Source organism: Ahaetulla prasina, chromosome 8, assembly GCF_028640845.1.
Source record: "Ahaetulla prasina isolate Xishuangbanna chromosome 8, ASM2864084v1, whole genome shotgun sequence".
Classification (NCBI taxonomy): Eukaryota; Metazoa; Chordata; class Lepidosauria; order Squamata; family Colubridae; genus Ahaetulla; species Ahaetulla prasina.
This window is the reverse complement of record NC_080546.1, coordinates 24,111,699-24,132,778: the sequence shown is the minus strand read 5'-3', so window position 1 is coordinate 24,132,778 and position 21,080 is coordinate 24,111,699. Positions and strand designations below refer to the sequence as shown.

Below are 21,080 nucleotides of genomic sequence, written 5' to 3'. Positions count from 1 at the left end.
TGAAAGGAACAATAGGACAGGAATGGTAGGCACTTTTGTGCTCTTATGCACGCCCCTTATAGTCCTCTTAGGATTGGGGTGAGGTCAATAGTAGACAGTTTTTGGTTGAAGATTTTGAGTAGAGACTATGGAGTCAGGTAATGAGTTCCAAGCGTTAACAACTCTGTTACAGAATTCATATTTTCTGCAATCAAGTTTGAAGCTGTTGACATTAAGTTTGAATCTATTGTTTGCTCTTGTATTATTGCGATTGAAGCTGAAGTAGTCTTTTACAGGAAGGACATAACTGATTATAACTGATCTCTAAAGTACACTAGGCTAAGAAGTAGTGATGTCACAAGGATAACCTATGTCATACCTATGGAAGAGTATATTTTTAGAACAGGTTGAACAATGGGGTCCTGTTGTGACCCAGGCCCAAGTGATAGTAGTAAACGCAATCAGTTCAAAAACAAACAGACTTTATTAGAACAGCTGAGAATGAGTTAATTCTTGTTTAGTTGTCCAAACTAAATCAAAGCAAATTCTTCATAACACAATTCTTCAGTCTTATCATCAACTTTGGTCTAATTAGGCAAACTGCCAAAGGCTTTTCTTGGCAAAAGTTCAAAAGCAGAAGACGCCGACAAGAAATAAATGCAGCAAGACAAGTAGCAAGGCTATCAACGTTGTTTTCCAACAAAGAGCCCAAACACCGTTGCTGGTCTTTTAAGCCTTATGGGAGGAGCCAATCATCTCTTGGCCCTACTCCCGAGTTGTCCTCTTTGCTTTAGCTGCTCTTTGCTTCTGGCAGCTCTTCTTCTCATGCGTGCAACAGGCTCCTCCTGTTCCTCTGCCTCACTACTGTCAGCCTCTGGAGGCTCTGGAGTCCACACCTCACTCTCCGATGGCCCTGGCCCCCTCTCTGCCTCTGATGCAGAGCTCTCATCCGGGCCTTCCCCAGCCTTCAGGAATGGCCCATGTTCTTCCTCAGCCTCATCGCTGTCCGACTCCGTTGCCAGCTCCGCAGGCTGCTGGTGGACCACAACAGGTCCTTGGTGCTCTCTGAGTTTGAAAATTTTCTTGCAGACATTTTATTACCAAACTAGGTACCATCATCAGTACTCGCTCTGATTATGTTATCTAGCTTAGTAATGAAACATCTGCAAAAAAACCCCTAAACAAGCTCAGGACCCCATGATACCCTGTAAACTTCAGAACTGTATAGGAATTTGAACCCACATGTTTTTGATCAAGAGATCAATGTCACTTTCCAGCCCAAAGAATGAAAATGAAACATTCATTTTTATAATATTTATCTTTTAACATGGATTTTTATAACTGTTGTTTTTATATTTGTTGTTGCATTTGATTGTTGCATGCTGCTCGGAGTCACTTTTGGTAAGCTGGGTGGTTATACAAATTTGATTAATACATATTCATTTTTATATTTATCTTTTAATGTGAGTATTTATATTTTTATATCTGTTGTTTTTATAATTGTATAAACTATTGTTACATAATAGTCTAGAACTGATTGATTGATTGCTTGATTGATTAATGGAAATGGAGACAAGGTTATTGCACCATCATCTTAGTGTACATTAGATATTACTAGGTAGACTTTGCAAATGTGTTAATCCTCCTCTTTCTTTTTTTCTTTCAGCATTCGCTGCGTTTTGCTGTTTTAAAACTACAAATTTAACTTATCTCACAGTCTCTTTGGCAGTCTTGTATAATTTTAATAGAATCTCAGTTAATCCTGTACAGCCATTTAATCTGTGCTGAAAACATTTATAATCAATTACATTGGTAAACAAATATGAAAAGCCATTTAATTTATAAGTTGTTGTGGAAAAATTCTTTTGCTATGCTATTAAGGCCAGCTGATCCTCTCCTCACCATTGCACAGACCCATCCGTGTTTCCACAGCATGCAAGATATGTTTACCATTTGGCCAGATACAATGGAAAAGCAAACGTGAAATCTTGAATCTTAGTTTGAAATGTCCTATTGTGTCAAACAAATGGAAAAGCTACTTGTGTTATCTTGTGACAATAAATGGAATCAATTATAATCCTTTTTAAATAGTAGACTTGTACCTATTGCATATTGGCTAACCCACTATTAAACAAATGAAATTGCTTTTTGCTGTGTTTGTAGCTAGCATGCCACCAAAATTGCCTGGAACAGATTCTGTGACATATCTCAAACATGTCTGAACTTTCTTTGTCAAATCCATACTTGCAACAACACTCTTGTTAGGTCAACACCAGGGGTGGGATTCAGCTGGTTTCGGACGGTTCAAGTGAACTGGATGTTAATTTTAATCTGGTTTAGCGAACCAATAGTTGCAAGGACTGGCTGACCCCACTCACCCCATCCCTCCCCTCCCAGGAATCTCCACGCAGCCTATTTTGGATGCCAGGTAAGTGCAGGGCCCACACAGAGGCTCTGAAAGGGTGAAAAACGGGCCTACCAGAAGTACCAGAAGTCCAAAAACGGGCCTGTTTCTGGCCTCCGGAGGGCCTTCAGAGCCCGGGGGAGGCCCTTTCGCTCTTCTGGAGGGTCAAGAAAAGCCTCCAGAGTCTGGGGAGGGCGAAAATACCCCCCCTGCAGGAGGCCGAGTAGGCCACGACCACCATGGCCACGGCCACCCAGCAACCAGGCAAAGAACCAGCTGCTAAAATTTTTGAATCCCACCCCTGGTTAACACTACTGCCATCACTACCCTTCAGAACCACATTTCCTCAAAATTTGCACAGCCCCGAAAATGTTGTCTTTCAGGAGAGCTTTTAAGAAAGGATTTTTCCAATGGATCATAATGCAAGTTGACTATGTCCCCAAATCAGATATTTAAAGTTTAGATTACTTTGGAATTTCCTTGAGGTGCTGACACCGTCCTTCCATTTTTATATAGGATGATAAATGATTTGATTTTTTTAAAAAAAACCTGTATTCCACCTTGACTTGTTTTGTGATTAGGCATCTTATAAATTGAATGAATGTAGGAATGAAAGAATAAAAACAATATGTTTGCGCACGTTTCTGTGTTGCTTTGGTTGGTCATAATAAAGGCATTGATAAATTATAGATTTTGCCATTTATTTTTTCTGTGGACTAGCATAGTTGGGGTTTTTTTTGTCTCTGGATTAAATCATAAATCTAGAGCCCCCAATACACAAAGTAGCATAGTTTCTATTTCCTTTTGAAAAACCAAAGTGCATTATCATTAGCAAGCGATAGGCAATAAGCAATAAAATATTCTCACCCCGCGTTTAGAGGATGGCCCTCCCGGAAGATTGGTTCATTACTAAAATATTACAGTCCTCCCACGTCTGTCCCTAATTGATAAGGCCGATAATCAAGTGTGCCAAACTTTCTAGCTAATGTAGAAAGAGGGGAGTTAGCACATTCTAAGTAATCTGTTTACAACAGGAAGAGGGGAGCAGCCCTGTTTCCATGCTGTCCTCCCTTCAGAATAGTAGGTGTTCTTTGATAAGGCTATCGTGTGACCTTCTAGGAGTTTCAGGGCAAGGATCTGAGCCAAGAATGAGAGGCCTAAAAACAACATGAAGGTTTTTCAACAAAATTGAATTTCTGTAGCTAAAACTAGCTATAGTCCTACACAGGGGTGGGCTTTTAGCAAGGGATTATCTGCCTGTTTGCTGGGTGGGTGTGATCTAGTCAGCCCCCTGCACCAGGGGGGGCATTTCTGCCCTCCCTGGGCTCCAGAGGCTTTCCTTGAGCCTCCGAGAGGGCGAAAACAGCCTCTCCAAGCTCCAGAGGTCCTCCGGAGGCTTCCTGAACTTCTAATAGGCCCATTTTTCGCCCTCCTGGAGTCTCCGCATGCACCCTGCACTTACCTGCATTCAAAATGGGCCGTATGGGGACTCCTGAGAGGGGCGGGGTGGGATAGGTGGGGCCAGCCAGGAGTGGAATTTGGGGGTTCTCCAAACTGCACAGAAACTTAGCTAGAGGTTTTCCCAAACCTCTGAGAACCCCCAGTAGGCCACCCCAGTCCTACACCACCTTTCTACCCAACCTTTCTGCTTTCTTCCTCTTCTTTCTATCTTCAGAACTGCTCTACCTCCCTATTCTCTTAGCTTCTCTTCCCTTTATCCTTTGCTTGCAAGCCACTTACTAGGCTTCTCCTCACAGCTTCTCCTCTAAAATTCTCCACCTGACACTTGGCTTTTTGTGGCTTTACTCCCTTCTTGCATCTAGACCTAGCAATCCTTTTATATTCCTAAAAAAAACCTCCTAAATACCCTGTTTTCCTGAAAATAAGCATGATATCCCCAAAATAAGCCCCAGTTAAGATTGTCAGCCAGATGGATGTAGTTAGTACCGTATTTCCCCAAAAATAAGAAAATAAGACCTACTGCGTCTTTTGGAGCAAAAATTAATATAAAACTCAGTCTTATTTTTGGGGAAACACAGTATATTTTTGCAGCATAGCAAGTAGAAAACTATTTGGTTCCCAGTTTTTTTTTTCCACACTTCCTCTTTTTGAACCTTCTCCTGCAGGGAATTTCTAAGGCGGCTTTTAAATCTTTACATTCCGTAATTTGACTGAATTTTTAATGCTAATAGCTACACCCAACTGGGGGAAAGGTCACAATTTACACACTTTAACAAGTTGTTGCCAAGATGGCAATTATGTCAGATCATGAATTGATGCCAGAGTGATTTTTTTAATGAATGTTCTTAGGGTCAGAGGAGAGGTTACCTGCAAGGAATTTGCTCAATAATCTAAGGCAATAGAGGTAGATTCTTAATTGCAAAGCACAACATGTTCATTTCAACCCAGCTTTGGGTTTCAGCTTTCAGCTAGGAGGACATAACTGGTGGGGCTTGAAAATAAGTAATCCACAAACAGGACTAATGTATTTTATTCTGTTCCAGATCTGGAGTTCATTTACTCTTTGCAAGTATATGGAACTGGATATATGAGGAAGTTCATTTTTTTTTCTCCCCACTTCTTTGTCTGAAAACAATTTATTCTCCTTCAATAGACACAAACAAAACTCTCATACAGGAGACAGTTGGCGTTTTCGCTGTCTTGAGACCTTAGACTTCTTCCATTTCACATGAAATAGTCCTGAAGTTTCAGATTCATTAGCTATCATACAATTACCAGTTGCAGGATGCATAAAACGAAATGAACTTGCCTAGTAAAACCCTGAGCAGAGGTAAGGGAGGATCTGAGTTTAAACTGCCATATTAAGCTGTCATTGAGGACTTGTATACTGCATGGGTCAAAAAGAGGGCGGTGAAAATATCTACAGACCAGTGGTGAAATCCAGCCAGATCTATCCGGCTCGGGCAATCTGGTAGAGCCAGCAGCGGGAGGCTCTGCCCACCCGTCTGGACATCATCACGTCCCATTTTTTACCCTCTGTGCATGCGCAGAAGGCTCTGCACATGTATGGAGGAGGAGCACGTGCTCACATTTGCAATCCAGTAGCAAAGTGCATTTTCCCCTTGTTATAGACCATTCACATCCTGGATATAAATAGTTTCAACTTCTACCGTCAAAATAGGGTATAGGGCACTGCACACCAGAACAACTAGACACAAGAACAATTCCCCCCCACCGCCATCACTCTGCTAAACAACTAATTCCCACAACACTGTCAAACTATTTAGTAAGACTGAATTAATATTCTTCTTCTCATCTTTCCTATTACTTATCTTCTTTTCTACTTATGACTATAAGTTTGTTACTTGTATCTTTATGATTTATATTGTTTTATTTAGTTTCCTAGTACAATTTATGTTGGCTCTATCATTAACTGTTGTATCTTATTTATGATAAATGTATTTTTATGATTATTATGATCATGATTTATCACTTATAGCTTTTATGTACAATGAGAGCTTCTGTACCAAAGGCAAATTCCTTGTGTGTGCAGTCACACTTGGCCAATAAAGAATTCTATTCTAATTCTATTCTATATTATATCCACCCAAAATACTCATCTACACACATACACACACACGCACGTACATTTTTCTTAAAACTCAGAACTGTATGAAATTCAGATGCATACACAAACACGCCATGCATGGGGATTGTAAATTGCCACTTCTTATCTTGCATGAGCAAATGCCATCATATTTTCTTAGTGGTATTCATTTACTAGTACCCTGTTTCCCCGAAAATAAGACCCAACCAGAAAATAAGCCCTAGTATGATTTTTCAGGGTGATCATAATATAAGCCCTACCCCCAAAATAAGCCCCAGTTAAGATCATCAGCCAGACTGAGACATTTAGTACTGTATTTCCCCCAAAATAAAACCTAACTAGAAAATAAGCCATAATGCATCTTTTGGAGCAAAAATTAATATAAGACCTGGTCTTATTTTGGGGAAAACACAGTGGGTATATATCTGGAGAAGAACCAGACATGGTAGACCACTACGTATACTGTGGCCAATGGAGCTCAATGGAAAGTGATACAATAAAAGAAATTGAATGGCGTGTTAAATAGCAATAGCACTTAGACTTATATATTACTTCACAGTGCTTTACAGCCCTCTCTGAGAGTCGCCATATTGCCCCCAACAATCTGGGTCCTCATTTTGCTGACCTTGGAAGGATGGAAGGCTGACTTTGAGCCGGTGAGATTTGAGCTGCCAAACTTCTGGCAGCCGGCAGTCAGCAGAAGTAGCCTGCAGTACTGCACTCTAACCACTGCGCCACCATGGCTCTAAATGAAATGTGGTTGGCGGGCATTCAGCAAGCTAAGCATAATTCTGAAGATCAATCTCCCTCTATGCCTGAAAAGTTTTTGATCAGTGTATGCTGGTGAAACATGGACACTAACCTCATAATAGATACAAAAGCTATGAGTGGTGCTCGGCATTACAAGACAAGATAGAAAGACCTGCACATGGATTAGAGAACAAAAAAAAGTACACAATATCATCAAGCGAGTAAAAGAATTGAAATGGAAATGGGGTGGTCACATAGTAAGAAGAACTGACGGCAGGTGGACCAAGGGAGTCATAGAATGGATCCCACTTGATAAAAAGCATTCACAAAAGAGACCTAAAACAAGATGGATTGATGACATCAGCAAGTATTGCAAGCACAACTGGCAAAAGAAAGCTCAGGACCATATTGGTTGGAAACATGCAGAAGAGGCCTTCATCCTGCAGTGGATAGACAATGGCTAAAATGATGATGATACAATAATTGCAAATCCATTTGATATAGTGGTTACAGCTTCAGGCTAGGAGCCAAGAGACTGTGAGTTCTAAACTGACCTTTGGCCAGTCACTTTCTCCCAGCCCTAGGAAGGAGGCAATGGCAAACAACTTCTGATAAACCTTGCCAAGAAAACTGCAGAGATCTGTCCAGGCAGTTGTCAAGAAACGTTTAGATTTTAATTCCAGGCATTGCAAACAAGTTTATTCTGTATTTAGTACTTTATCATAAATGGATATTTGCATTAAAACATTTCATATAAAACCTACCATATGTAACAATTTTTTTACTGCTGGTTCTGTGGGTGTGGTGTGGCTTGGTGGGCGTGGCTTAGTGGGCGTGGCAGGGGAAGGACACTGCAAAATTTCCATTCCCATCCCACTCCAGGGGAAGGATACTGCAAATCTCCATTCCCACCCCATTCTGGGGCCAGCCAGAGGTGGTATTTGCCAGTTCTCTGAACTAAAATTTCTGCTACCGGTTCTCTGAACTGCTCAAAATTTCCGCTACCGGTTCTCCAGAACCTGTCAGAACCTGCTGGATTTCACCCCTGATATGTAACCTATTTTAACTTGTCTCTCAAGTGCTTATTTTACTGCATCTTACAGCAGAACAGTCTTTTGACAACCACAAGTTCTTGTTCATTGAACTATGGAACTTTATACAAACTTTCTAACGTAAAATATTTGGCTCAGCCAACGAGGAACTCATAGTGTAAAGATTGTTGTTTCCGTCAAAGAGGAAAAATATGTTACATATGATCTTGCATTTTAAAGCCCTTTTATTCTTTGAAACCATAAGCAAAACAAAGTTAAACAATTGATGTGACATTTTAAAAGAATGCAATGCGTAATAGAAGGTTCCATAACAAATGATCTGTGACTACATGAGCTACACAATATATCGTAAATACTATTGAAATCATGTCTATCCCACGTTATAAGGCCTGCTGAAACATCCGTATCAGCATTGACAAATTGAAACCGAGTTTTCAACAGCTGGCTTATAGATTGTATTAAGTCGTTATGTTTTTTAAAATCAAAAGTGGCTAGGTTCATACACGTATTAAAACATAAATCACAACTTAGAAACTGCAACACTTAGATTTACACAGTATCCTAAACTCAAAATAAACAAGATGCCTTATGGCCTAATGTAATAGGCATTTCGTCACTGAAATCTAATTCAGAATATATAAATCACTTTCTTGTATAGCCCTGATTCAAAGCTATTTGCCAAATGCAGACCAAAAATACTATTTTTTTGTCCCTTTGAAAGTTCTTCCTGCAGACTGTTCATGCTATCTATAAACTTCTCCATTATAATGGCCAACTAATCAGAATTTCAATCAGAATAGAGCTGGAAGGGACATTGGAGGTCTTCCAGTCTGACCCCCTGCTCAAGCAGGAGACCCTATACCAATGATGGCGAACCTTTTCGACACCGAATGCCCAAACTGAAACACGTGCCTGCACGTATGTGCACACTGGAGCTCCGGAAAGTTGAAGACCAGCTGGCCAGTGCACATGTGTGCGCCGGCCAGCTGGTTTTCTGGTTTCCTGCGTACATGTGTGCTGGCCAGCTGGCCTTTGGATTTCCGGGGCTCCAGCACATGCGAAGATTAACTGGCTGGTGTGCATGCGCACACTGGAAACCAGAAGAGCAGCTGGTGATGGTGTATGTGCCCACAGAGGGTGCCACCTCTGGCACTCATGCTGTAGTTTTGCCATCATGGCCCTATACTATTTCAGACAGGTAGCTGTCCAGTCTCTTCTTAAAAACCTCCAGTGGTGAAGCACCCACAATATGGGAAGGCAAGCTGTTCTACTGGTTAATTGTCCTCACTGTTAGGAAATTTCTCCTTAATTCCAGGTTGCTTCTCTCCTTGATTAGCTTCCATCCATTGTTTCTTGTCTTGCCTTCTGGTGCTTTGGAAAATAAGTTTATTCCTCTCCTCTTTGTGGCAACCTCTCAAATATTGAAATATTGCTATCATGTTTCTCCTTTTCTCTATTGACTGAATTGGTTTATTTGTTAGTTTCTTGGGTCTATAATATTCCACTCTGCATATACCAGGAAGACAAAAGTCTTTAATTGAAGACTAAATTTTGATTGTGAAGAGTACAAAGATCTATTATGAGATAGTCACCAACACTGGTTGATACCTGGCAACACACAAAGCAGTTAGCAGGATATGCAACATATTTGCTACTAGGACAGTGCTGTCTTTATAATCCTTCTAATTGCTATATATATGTTTACCATGAATACACATTCTTCCCTCAAAGTACTAATTAAATTATTTATACACTATCATTAAGGGGATAAATGCCTGGCAGAAATTATGATGAAACCATTTAAACGTCTTCATAAGTGCCCAAAAGCATGTTTCTGCCACTAACCCTGCTTTCAGTTTCCTGAAACTTGTTGATGGACTAGAAGTCCTCTTAAACTGAAACGTTCACTCACCACAGAAAAACTGTGTAGTAGCGTAGAAACGCAGACAATTACTGCTCCATGTTTTACAGTTGATAATATATAAAGAGAAGATAGGCACAAAACTAAAGAAACTAAATGGGACTAACCATCATCAGTCTCCAAAACAAGTGTGCATTTGCTATTTTTGACCAACCATCCACTTGCAAGCAATGTACAAATATGGCAAAAGAAGTTAATGCAACATCCTGTAATAGGGATAGGTAACATGATGCCAGAAGACACGATGCTGGCCTTACACTTTTTTATTTCCTTCTGTCTACCTTCCTGTCCCCACCTGGTTTTATATACCGTACATTCTGTTAATTAAACAATAACAGATACATAGTAGAGTAGGGGTGTCAAACTCTTTTTCATTGAGGGCCGCATCAGGGTTGTGTTTGACCTCGAAGGACCGGGGGGCCATTTGGTGTGGCCATGGCGGGTATGGTCATGGTGTGGCTGGGACGTGGCCATGATGGGCATGACACGGGACTCATGTCGGGGGCACATGTGGTGGCCAAGTGCTAAGGCTGGACTTCCCTGAGACCCTCCCTCACTCTCACTATAATCTCCTTCCTTCCTTCCTTCCTTCCTTCCTTCCTTCCTTCCTTCCTTCCTTCCTTCCTTCCTTTCCTTCCTTCCTTCCTTCTTCCTTTTCTTCCTTTTCTTCTTTTTCCTTCCCTCTTCATTCTCCTTTCTTCTTCCTTCCCCTCTTTCCTTATTTTTCCTTCCTTGCTCTCTTCCCATCTTCCCATCTTTTTCTTTTTCTTTGTCTTTCCTCTTTCCTTTTCTCCTTTCCTGTCCCTTCTTGCATGCTCAAATGCAAAAGGGGAAACATTTCTCCTTTTGTTTTGTTTTCAGTTTGTTTTGATAACCCGCTACCAGTGAAAATGGAGCCCGGGGGGGGGCGCACAGACTCCTGTGCCCCATTTTTGACCTGGCTGGCTTCCCGCAGCCCTCTGCCAACAAAAATGGAACTCTATTTTCGCTGGCACAGGGTTGTAGGAGGCTATCGTGGCGCAGGATGGCCATGTGTGGCCCCCCAGCTCCATTTTTACTAGCAGAGGCACCGCGGGCTGGTCCTTTGCTGTTTCCAGGCTGGCCCCATGGGCCAGATCTAACCACCCCACTGGCAGTGGTGAAATCTGAACAGGTTTACTACCGGTTCGCTGGCTGCGCATGCGCGCTGTGCACATGCATGAGCAGTGCGCACCATGCAACAAATGCAAGGTGTGCATGCAGTGCACGCCAAAAGGAGGCATGGGGTAGGCAGAATAGCATGCAGTGAGGGGGTGATCAGCTGTGGCACGTGATCTTTTTTTTTTACTTTAAAAGCATTTTTTTTACAACATAGGTTGTAAAAAAATGCTTTTAAAAGTAGAAAAAAAAGGCTCTGACAATCAGGCAGCTCAGCTGGGATTGTCAGAGCCTTTTTTTTACTTTTTAAAAGCATTTTTTAAAAGAAGTGGCAAGCGGGGAAGCGGGTGACCAGGCATTGGGGGGGCATGGGCACGGGGAGAGGGAGGGATTTTTGCTACCAGTCCTCCAAACTACCTGCCGCCATCATTACCGGATCATGTGATCCGATCTGAACCGGGAGCATTTCACCCCGCCCATTGGCCGGATCGGGACTGCAGGCCTTGAGTTTGACCCCTGGAGTAGAGGATTGCCTATAGAATCTGTAGTGCTCCCTATTCTTCATTTGGAAACCTGCTCAGTCATGTCAGAAAAACGTGTAAAAGTAAACCAGGCTGGTAAAGAGTGATGGGAGGCCATATCATCTATTTCCTTGATCTATGACTATCTGGGCTCACCATGGCAGATACTTTGTGAATAATTATAATCCTCCATCGTAAGTGATCCATTTTGTCACTATCCACAATAATCTTTCAACATTAGCCCGTGGTCCCAAATATTTGCCTACCTTTGTACTGGCAAAATTTGTTCAAGACGATCATTATATCCTTCATAATAGTTCTGATTCCATGGTAATAAGCAAAACTTAATGAACAACCATAATCAACAAGAGGGAAAAAAGGACAAATTTGAATAGGCAGTAAGATGAGAATGAGCAACTTATCAGCAATAGTACACAGCACAGAACAGACTAATACACTTCAGTGGTTAGATTGGATTCTAATGAAAATAAATTAGTATTGACAGAGCAAAACAAAAGAGGCATGAATGGACAGATAAGACTATGTATTGTATTAAGGTCTAACTATCTCAACATGATGTTACTCTGCAATCAGTCTTTTACCAGAGAATTAACCCATAGCATAGCTTAATAATAATGGAAATACTGTAATATCACTCTAATAATTTTACCAGCTTCGAACACTTATTGTTTACAAAATATTCATACGGAATACAATTATTACCCATATGCTAGAAATTCTTGTTACAAATTTAAATGCTGCAAAAATCAACAAGAACCTCCTCCTGGGAAAAAAAAAAGACGTCTTGACAAATGATATGTTCTAGTAATGTTTACAACAAATATTTAAGAGCATTCAGTACAGCAGGAATCCATTATTTTCTTTGTATTTATTCAGCCCATATCTCATGCCATTATAATTATGTATGTATTAGACAAAGTGCTTCTCAATTGATAGAATGAGTTAAAGAAAAACCAATAAATCCCTTGGCAAACACTGCAGATATTTGAAATGAGGGCTTAAATTGTAGGGTTGACCATGAGAGCTCTGAAACCTTCACAAAAAAACAAACAGCACAGTACCACAGGCAAAGTTATAAGCAGGTTTAAATATCCATATTGCTTGTTCACCCTCATCAAGAGGATTAATTCACGTCCATTATTTTCAAAGGTTTTCAAATAATTTAAGAAAAAAGTTTATGAGATTTCAGCAACTGCAACCCTGAATCTATCACAACTTTTTCACCTCAATATTCCAATCCTAATTTGCCCTGTGAACTGATGTTCTTTATCCTGTTCAGATAATCCTTGATTTACGATCACAATTGAGCCCAACATTTCTGTTGCTAAGCAAAGCCGTTGTTAAGCGAGTTGCACCCCATTTTACAACCTTTTTTTGCCACAGTTGTTAAGCGAATCACTGAAGTTGTTAAATTAGTCACCCAGTCATTAAGTGAATCCAGCTTTTCCCATTGACTTTGCTTATCAGAAGCTAGCTAGGAAGGTTACAAATGGGGATCATCTGACTCCAGGGACAGTGCAACTGTCAAAAATACATGCCAGTTTCCAAATGTTCAAATTTTGATCACGTGACCATGGGAATGCTTCAACAGTCCTAAGGGTGAAAATGGTCACAAGCAGTGGTGGGTTGCTCTTGGTTCAATCTGGTTCTGTAGAACTGGTAGTAAAACCAGCAGGAGGCTCCGCCCACCTGCCCCAATGTCATCATACGTAATCTGCACATGTTGCAGAAGCGTGCACTCGTGTGCGGTGCCATTGCGAACTGGTAGTAAAGTAAGTAGAACCCATCCCTGGTCGTAAGTCATTTTTTTCAGTGCTGTTGTAACTTTGAATAGTCACTAAACAAACGGTTGTAAATTGAGGTCTACCTTTATTATATTTATGGGGTGGTCATGGACTGAAATTCCAAAGTCCAGTTTATGACCATTTTGTGGCATATTGAAGTAAAAGTCACGTAAATCTTAAATGGGCTTAATATTGTTTTGAGAAGATACCATTTTCCCAATATTCCTCCAGAAATAACAGTGGAAAAATCCTGAAAACTCTGAGCCGGACTACATTCAGGATCACTCTGCGCATTTTGAGGGAGCATATCACTCCCTGTAGCCTTGTCACTCACAGCATTAACTATGACACACCCGCTGACAAAAGTTGCCACTCTACACAGTGAGAGGTTTCAAAGAATAATGTTCAGGGCTGCTCCAAGCCATTTTGTGGCTCAGCCTTCTGCCTACATCGTATAGCATGCAGAAAGTATGAATCCAGGCAATTACAATGTTTGCTTCAGTTTTTAAACTTGAGTGTCAACAATTCTTGATAAGTGTTAGAGAACAATCATTCTGACCCTATCTTTCCTGCTTGGTTTTAAAAGAGAGAGTAGAATAAACTAGCATGGATTTGAGTTAATGCTTACGCACTTCCACATATCTACTGGTTCACAAACTCTCTCTCTCTCTCTTTCCCTCCTTCTCTCCCTCCCTCCCTCCCTCTCTCTCTCTCTCTCTCACACACACACAAACAAACACAAAACATCTTTTGTGTCCAGCAATTATCCCCCCCCTTCCCTTAGCCTCCACAACTCCAGCACTCCCCTCCAGCAGCCCGCAATTCCTCTAGCCAACCAATGGAAGAACAATTCCAAGAAAAGGAATCAGTCAGTCATTGTTCACAGCTCTAATCTTCATTTTTCCTAACAAAAGCAGCAAAACCTTCCCTAAATTTGGCAGAAAGACTGCAAGAAGGAAGAAGCTAGAACACTGAGCATCTTAGCTTCTGGAGGAAAGCAGAAATTCACACCAATAGGAAGCTATCCTGTCCTATAGCTCCACAGCAAGCATTGCAAAATTATCGCACTTACCCTTCTCTGGAACATGCAACGTTAATCAGCCTAATTGTTTCAGATAGTTGGCTATCTCACACCACTGTAGGGACACGCACCATGGCACACATCCCTTCTACGTGTAATGGAGCAAGTTCATGCAGAAAAATAACTTTGCATGTACTGTACACGGGTGTGTTCATGTGTGTATAATAGCTTTTTTTTTTGCAAACGGTATATCAAATGGTTATATTTTACTTGCATCTGGATACCATCTGCTTATTTTATATTTACAAAACAATTAAGAATGGTTTGACATGATTCTGGCAGTTCACACTGAACAGACACTACAGCCAGCTGGTTTCTGGGATGTGTCCAGAATTATACTGGGAAATATAAACTAGCAAAACTACTTTTGGCAAGTGCTGAAAACTGGATTTAGTCCAAACATATGAGCCTACAATCCCAATATGGGTATGAACTTTCACATGAGTGACATTGTGATTGAAAGGGGTTAGAATGATTTGGTTTTTAACTCTTCGCTTGCTGCTCAGCAAATTTAAACATTTCATGTTTAAAACGCTTAAATAAATATGTAAACCCTCGCAACAAAGGCTCAAAATAATAGGCTATAAAAATAAATCAAACATCTCTAAAACCACACTTCTCAAACACCAGAACACTATCTGACCAAAAATAAACCAATAATTGTCTTTTGATCCACAGTGGTTTGATTCACAGTAGTGTGATATTTTACTTTGAAATCTCATTAATCTAAATAGATTGCTTACGCATATCCTTATCTCGTTCATTAAAACGCTTATTTGAGGGAGATGGTTACTAACATTTAAATAGACTATCTGAAATTTTTCTCAGATAAAAAAGCCTTGCTTTTAGAAATTCTAATTGATGGGGAAAGTTGAACCTATTCTCCTGTTGGAAGAAACATCCATCTGGGTTCAGTTCCAAGGGGGGGAAAAGACACTGGAAACATGGAGACTGCTTAGAAAGATGGTTTAATGGTGGTCAGGATCACATGGCTTGAGTTCCTGAACAGAAAAAGGGGTGAGTTGTTGAGCACGCCCTGGCTTTATGCCTTCTCTGAGCTCTGAACTTCCTGGGACACAGGAAGAGTGTCCTGATTGGTTGTCAGACTCCCAAGGGGTGGGGGTCTTAGCTAGTCTTGCTGGCTGATGTAATCTTCCCAAGTGGTGAATTTCTGTTGCTAGATGGGTCCTATTGTGTTGCAGATGATGGCCCATTGACAAAGGTGGGGGGAATGAGTTTCTGTCTCTGGCCTATTGACAAAGGTGGGGGGAGGCAGGAAGCTGCAGGGAGCTGCTTTGTCCTTAAAACATGTTTCTCCATTTCTCATCCAGGGAAATATAATATTCTGCCCTTTTTAATATTTCCTAAGATATTTTATTCTTCTAGGAGGGTTGGGTGCTAACTTCCTACACTCCTAAAGGAACTTTCCCGAAGTTCGGTGCTAGGGTCCTGAGATTTAATTGTTCTGTGTTTCTGTGTAAATTTTGATTATTTCTTAGGTTTATATGAGTGCTTGGTTTGTGTGAGTGCATCACTATCTAGGCCCGTGCAATGCATGGGTGTGTAAATACATTACACATGTGGTGGGTTTTACTTATCTTTTGCTACCGGTGCGTGTGCTCTCATGCTCACTTGCTTTGCTTGTGCCACTTCTGCATATCTGCAGAGCATATCTGATGACATCCAGGTGGGTGGGCAGAGCCTCCTGCCGCCGCTGCTCCCAGTTCTCCAGAACTAGGGCGAACCGGTAGCAACCCACCACAGTTACAGGCTCAGAGGCAAATGTGCTTCCCCAGGCATATGTACTAGCCAGAAGAGAATATACTAGCATTGACTCCAAAGATTGTATATCCTGGCTTAAACAAAAGACCCCATGACTGACACAGGTAAATGAGTTTACTGAAAAGGGTTTCGCTGGTAGATTTTCTCAGCTCTGCCTGTTATCTTTTCCCTATCAAGCAAAGATAAACCAGAATAAAGTACATAAAGAAGCTTGAAATTAAAATTGGTATAATACCTGCATGCAGGCTTGGGGTTAGGCTATTTGAAGGACCACCTCTCCCCTACTACAGAGATACCCAACCCCCAGTCCATTGACCAGCACTGGTCCACAACATACCAGAAACCGGGCTGCACAAACAAACAAAGCCGCATCTGCGGGATGCAGGCAGCCCACAAAACCACACCCCCTCTAGTCCACAGAAAAATCTCTCTCCACAGAACCAGTTCCTGGTACACAAAAGGGGGAAATGAATTAAGATTATCCTGCCCCCCGCCCCCCAATACAAAGACAAATCAGACACCCACCCACTCAAATCCTTCCAGGATCATATTTTTAGTAAATCTAATACAATCTTTACATTTAAAATGAACTAAACTCTTTAGACAAAAAAAAACAACAACCCTAGCCTTATGCTTGGGTAAATACAAGATATTGGATGCTTCCAAGTGAATAGTTTATTTTGAAATAATATGTGGAATTTCAGGATGGGGAGGAAGAAATCAGCATTTTCCACTTTCCTCTTCTATTTTTCCCATTGTTTCTTCCCAGCAGTACTCCTGGTCTTGGGCTAGACTTTCACAGCCAATTCTTTTTCATATTGGCTGCTGCTGAAAGTTTTGATCTGAAAATTGCTTTTCAAGGCTAATGATATAGGCAGTTCTTGACCAGAATTTCTGTTACTAAGCAAGGTGTTGTTAAGTGAATCACACTCAGTTTTACAACCTACTGCCACAGTTCTTCACTGCAGTTGTTAAGCCAATCACCTGGTTATTAAATAAAACCAGCTTCCCCCATTGACTTGGCTTGTCGGAAGGCAGCTTAGAAGGTCTCAAATGGTCATCAAATGACCTCAGGATGCTGCAACAATTGTAAATAGTTGCCAAGCATCCTAATGCTGATCCTGTGAAGATGTTGTGATGGTTGTAACTTCAAGGACCAGTGATAAGTCACTTTTTTCAGTGCCATTGTAAGTTTGAACATGTGCTAAACAAATGTTTTTAAGTTGAGGACTGCCTATACTCCATTTCCCATCCTGTCTTCTGCAAATGCTTCCTGGGAATAGACCGGCAAAACGGTGCATGTGCAAATGCCCTAACAGACACCACTTTGCCTTTATTCCTCCTCCCCCCCACCTCAATCTCACAACTACTAGTAAATTACCCTTTCACAGATAATGCAAACCTGTAACCAAGGTCTTGGGAACTTCATTTAAACCAATACAGCATGATGGGAATTACAGCTCATCTAAGTTACTCTACTGACACCTAATGTTCACAGAAGTCACTGCAGTTTTCATGGCATTTGCAATCATTCCTCAGTCATTCCTAGGACTGAGATTCACCCAAAATCATCCTGCTGTTTTGGTGCCCAAGGTAGGACTAGAACTCAAGATTCCCAGGTTTTTATCCTGATGCCTTAACCACTGCATCAAATTTGGTTTTTTAAATTTTAAATACCGCACTTTAAATACCGATCCAGTATATTTTTTTGCATTCCATATCTATACATATAGATTAATCACACATTTCACACAAAATCTCCAGAACTGTAAAACCTACAAACTTGAAATTTGCACGTATGTTCCTCTTAGCTTCTAGGTGCTCACTGAGAAAGGATTTTTCAAAATGACCATCAGAGTATTAGTATTTCCTATATTATTATTAACACGCTCTGATGCTAAGGAGTTCTACTCCCCCTCCCCACCTGAAAAGAAATCTGTTCCAAATGCAAAACACAAGCAGAGGCGAGGAGTTTCACTTTCAGTTTTACTTTCACAGCACCAAGCAGCTTTACTACAGAACAGTTGAGCTAAGCAACGTGTGCTTGTTCAGTTCTACATTTTATATTTTTTATAGCTTTTCCAACTATACCTATTGGATTAGACATGCATTAATTAAAAAAAAATGTACAAAGACTAGATTTCCACGATACTGCTCTCCTTTAACGTGGTCTCCTTTAATTCTGGTGGCGCAATATGTAAACTATAGTACATGTAGTCCTTGACATATGACCACAAATGAGCCCAAAATTTATGTTGTTAAGTGAAACATTCATTAAAGGCAGTGGTGGGTTTCAATTTTTTTTACTACCGGTATTGTGGGTGTGGCGTGGCTTGGTGGGCGTGGCAGGGGAAGGATACTGTAAAATCTCCATTCCCACCCCACTCCAGGGGAAGGTTACTGCAAAATCCCCATTTCCTCCCAATCAGCTGGGACGCGGGAGGCAGAGAATAGATAAGGGTGGGGCCAGTCAGAATTTTTACTACCGGTTCTCCAAACTACTCAAAATTTCCACTACCGCTTCCCTAGAACTGGTCAGAACCTGCTGAAACCCACCTCTGATTAAAGGAGTCCTGCTCCATTTTACAATTTTTCTTGCCACAGTTGTTAAGCTAGTAAATTTGCAACACAGTTGTTAAGTGAAAAAGGTTTTCCCATTGAGTTTGCTTGTCCGAAGGTCGCAGAAGGGAATCATATGAACCTGGAACTCGGCAGCTGTCATAAATGTGAGTCAGTTGCCAAGCATCTGAATTTTGATCACGTGACCATGGGGATGCTGCAATGGTTGAAAGTGTGAAAAACAGTCACAAGTTACTATTTTCATTGCCGTTGCAACTTTGAACAGTCACTAAATGAACTCTTTTAAGTCGAGGACTACCTGTAGCCATCTAACTGCTTATTTAAAATTGTTTTTTTAAAAAAAAAAACTACAGTATTTCAGCACCAGCTCCTTCCCCAACCAGCTCAAACTGCCCAAGGAGCTGCTGATCCAATTCTACAGAGGAATTATTGAGTCTGTCATTTGCACCTCTATAACTGTCTGGTTCGGTTCTGCAACCCAACAAGAAAAACACAGACTTCAGAGGATAATTAGAACTGCAGAAAAAATAATTGCTACCAATCTGCCTTCCATTGAGGACCTGTATACTGCACGAATCAAGAAGAGGGCCGTGAAAATATTTGCAGATCCCTCGCATCCTGGACATAAACTGTTTCAACTCCTACCCTCAAAACGACGCTATAGAGCACTGCACACCAGAACAACTAGACACAAGAACAGTTTTTTCCCGAAGGCCATCACTCTGCTAAACAAATAATTCCCTCAACACTGTCAGACTATTTACTGAATCTGCACTACTATTAATCGTTTCATAGTTCCCATCACCAATCTCTTTCCACTTATGACTGTATGACTATAACTTGTTGCTGGCAATCCTTATGATTTATATTGATATATTGACCATCAATTGTGTTGTAAATGTTGTACCTTGATGAACCTATCTTTTCTTTTATGTACACTGAGAGCATATGCACCAAGACAAATTCCTTGTGTGTCCAATCACACTTGGCCAATAAAATTCTATTCTATTCTATTCTATTCTATTCTATTCTATTCTATTCTATTCTATTCTATTCTATTCTATTCTATTCTATTCTATTCTATTCAATAGTCACTAGCCACGGTCATCCCTATCTTCAAACAGGGAGATCCCAACCTAGTTGAAAATTACAGACCAATCTCTTTATGTTGCATCACCTGCAAAGTCATGGAATCAATCATTAACCAATCCATTACCCTCCACCGAGAGACGAACAACCCACTCTCCAACAAACAATTTGGTTTCAAAAAAACATTATCCTGTAATCTGCAACTACTACACTGCAAAAACATATCGACTATACATCTCGATCAGGGCAAAGCAGTAGATGCAATTTACATAGACTTCTGTAAAGCCTTTGATTCAGTGGTACATGACAAACTAAAACTAAAATCTGATGGCATTTCTGGACTCCTGCATAAATGGGTAGCTGCCTTCCTGTCAAACAGGCAACAAGTGGTCAAAATAGGAAGCACTCTATCAAATTCTGTACCTGTTAACAGCAGTGTTCCCCAAGGCAGTGTTTTAGGACCAACACTCTTTATACTTTACATAAATGACCTTTGTGATCATTATTAAAATGAAAATGATATTAAAAGCAACTGTGTTCTCTTCGCTGATGATGTAAACTATTCAACACCACTGACAATGCTGCTACCGTTCAAAAAGGCCTTGACTATGTGTCAGATTGGTCAAACAAGTGGCAACTTCAAATCCCAACCAACAAATGATCTGTCTTACACATTCACAAAAAAAATCAGAACACAAAATACAAGCTAAATGAACATGACCTTCTAGACGACCCTCACGCTGTCAAGGAACTTGAAGTACTCATCTCTAAAGATCTAAGTGCCACTGTAACAACATTGCCAAAAAGGCATTAATGAGTAGCTTCTTCTCTGGTAATATTGTATTACTAACTAGAGCATACAAAGCATTTGCTAGACCAATTCTCAATTATAGCTCATCTGTCTGGAACCCACATTGCATATCAGACATTAATACAATTGAAAGTCCAGAGATATTTCACAAGAAGAGTCCTCTACTCCTCTGCTTGCAATAAGACTTATGCCACAAGACTTGAAATTTGGGGCTTAGAAAACTTAGAACTACGCCGCCTTCGGTCTGACCTAAGCGTAGTACATAAAATTATCTGCTACAATGTCCTACCTGTCAATGACTACTTCAGCTTCAACCACAACAATACATGAGTACACAATAGATATAAACTTAAGGTAAACCGGTCCAAACTCGACTGCAAAAAATACGACTTCAGCAACAGAGTGGCCAATGCCTGGAATGTACTACCTGACTCTGTAGTTTCATCCCCAAACCCCCACAACTTTAACTTTAGACTGTCTACTGTCGATCTCACCCCATTCCTAAGAGGTCCGTAAGGGGAATGCATAATCGCACCAACATGCCTACCATTCCTGTCCTACTGTTCCTTTTTATTCGTATCTATTTCATGTTTTTTTTTG

General features: G+C 40.7%; 1 protein-coding gene across 1 annotated transcript in view; it reads left to right on the top strand.

Annotated features, from left to right (window-relative positions):
* Positions 1–1,782, top strand: part of LOC131203166 (uncharacterized) — a 50,354-nt gene extending 48,572 nt beyond the window's left edge. The window contains exon 19 of the mRNA XM_058193118.1: positions 1,646–1,782. Within this exon, the coding sequence (XP_058049101.1) occupies positions 1,646–1,670 (25 nt within the window). The 3' untranslated portion in view covers positions 1,671–1,782. The remainder of the gene's footprint in view (positions 1–1,645) is intronic.
* Positions 1,783–21,080: the final 19,298 nt, after the last annotated feature.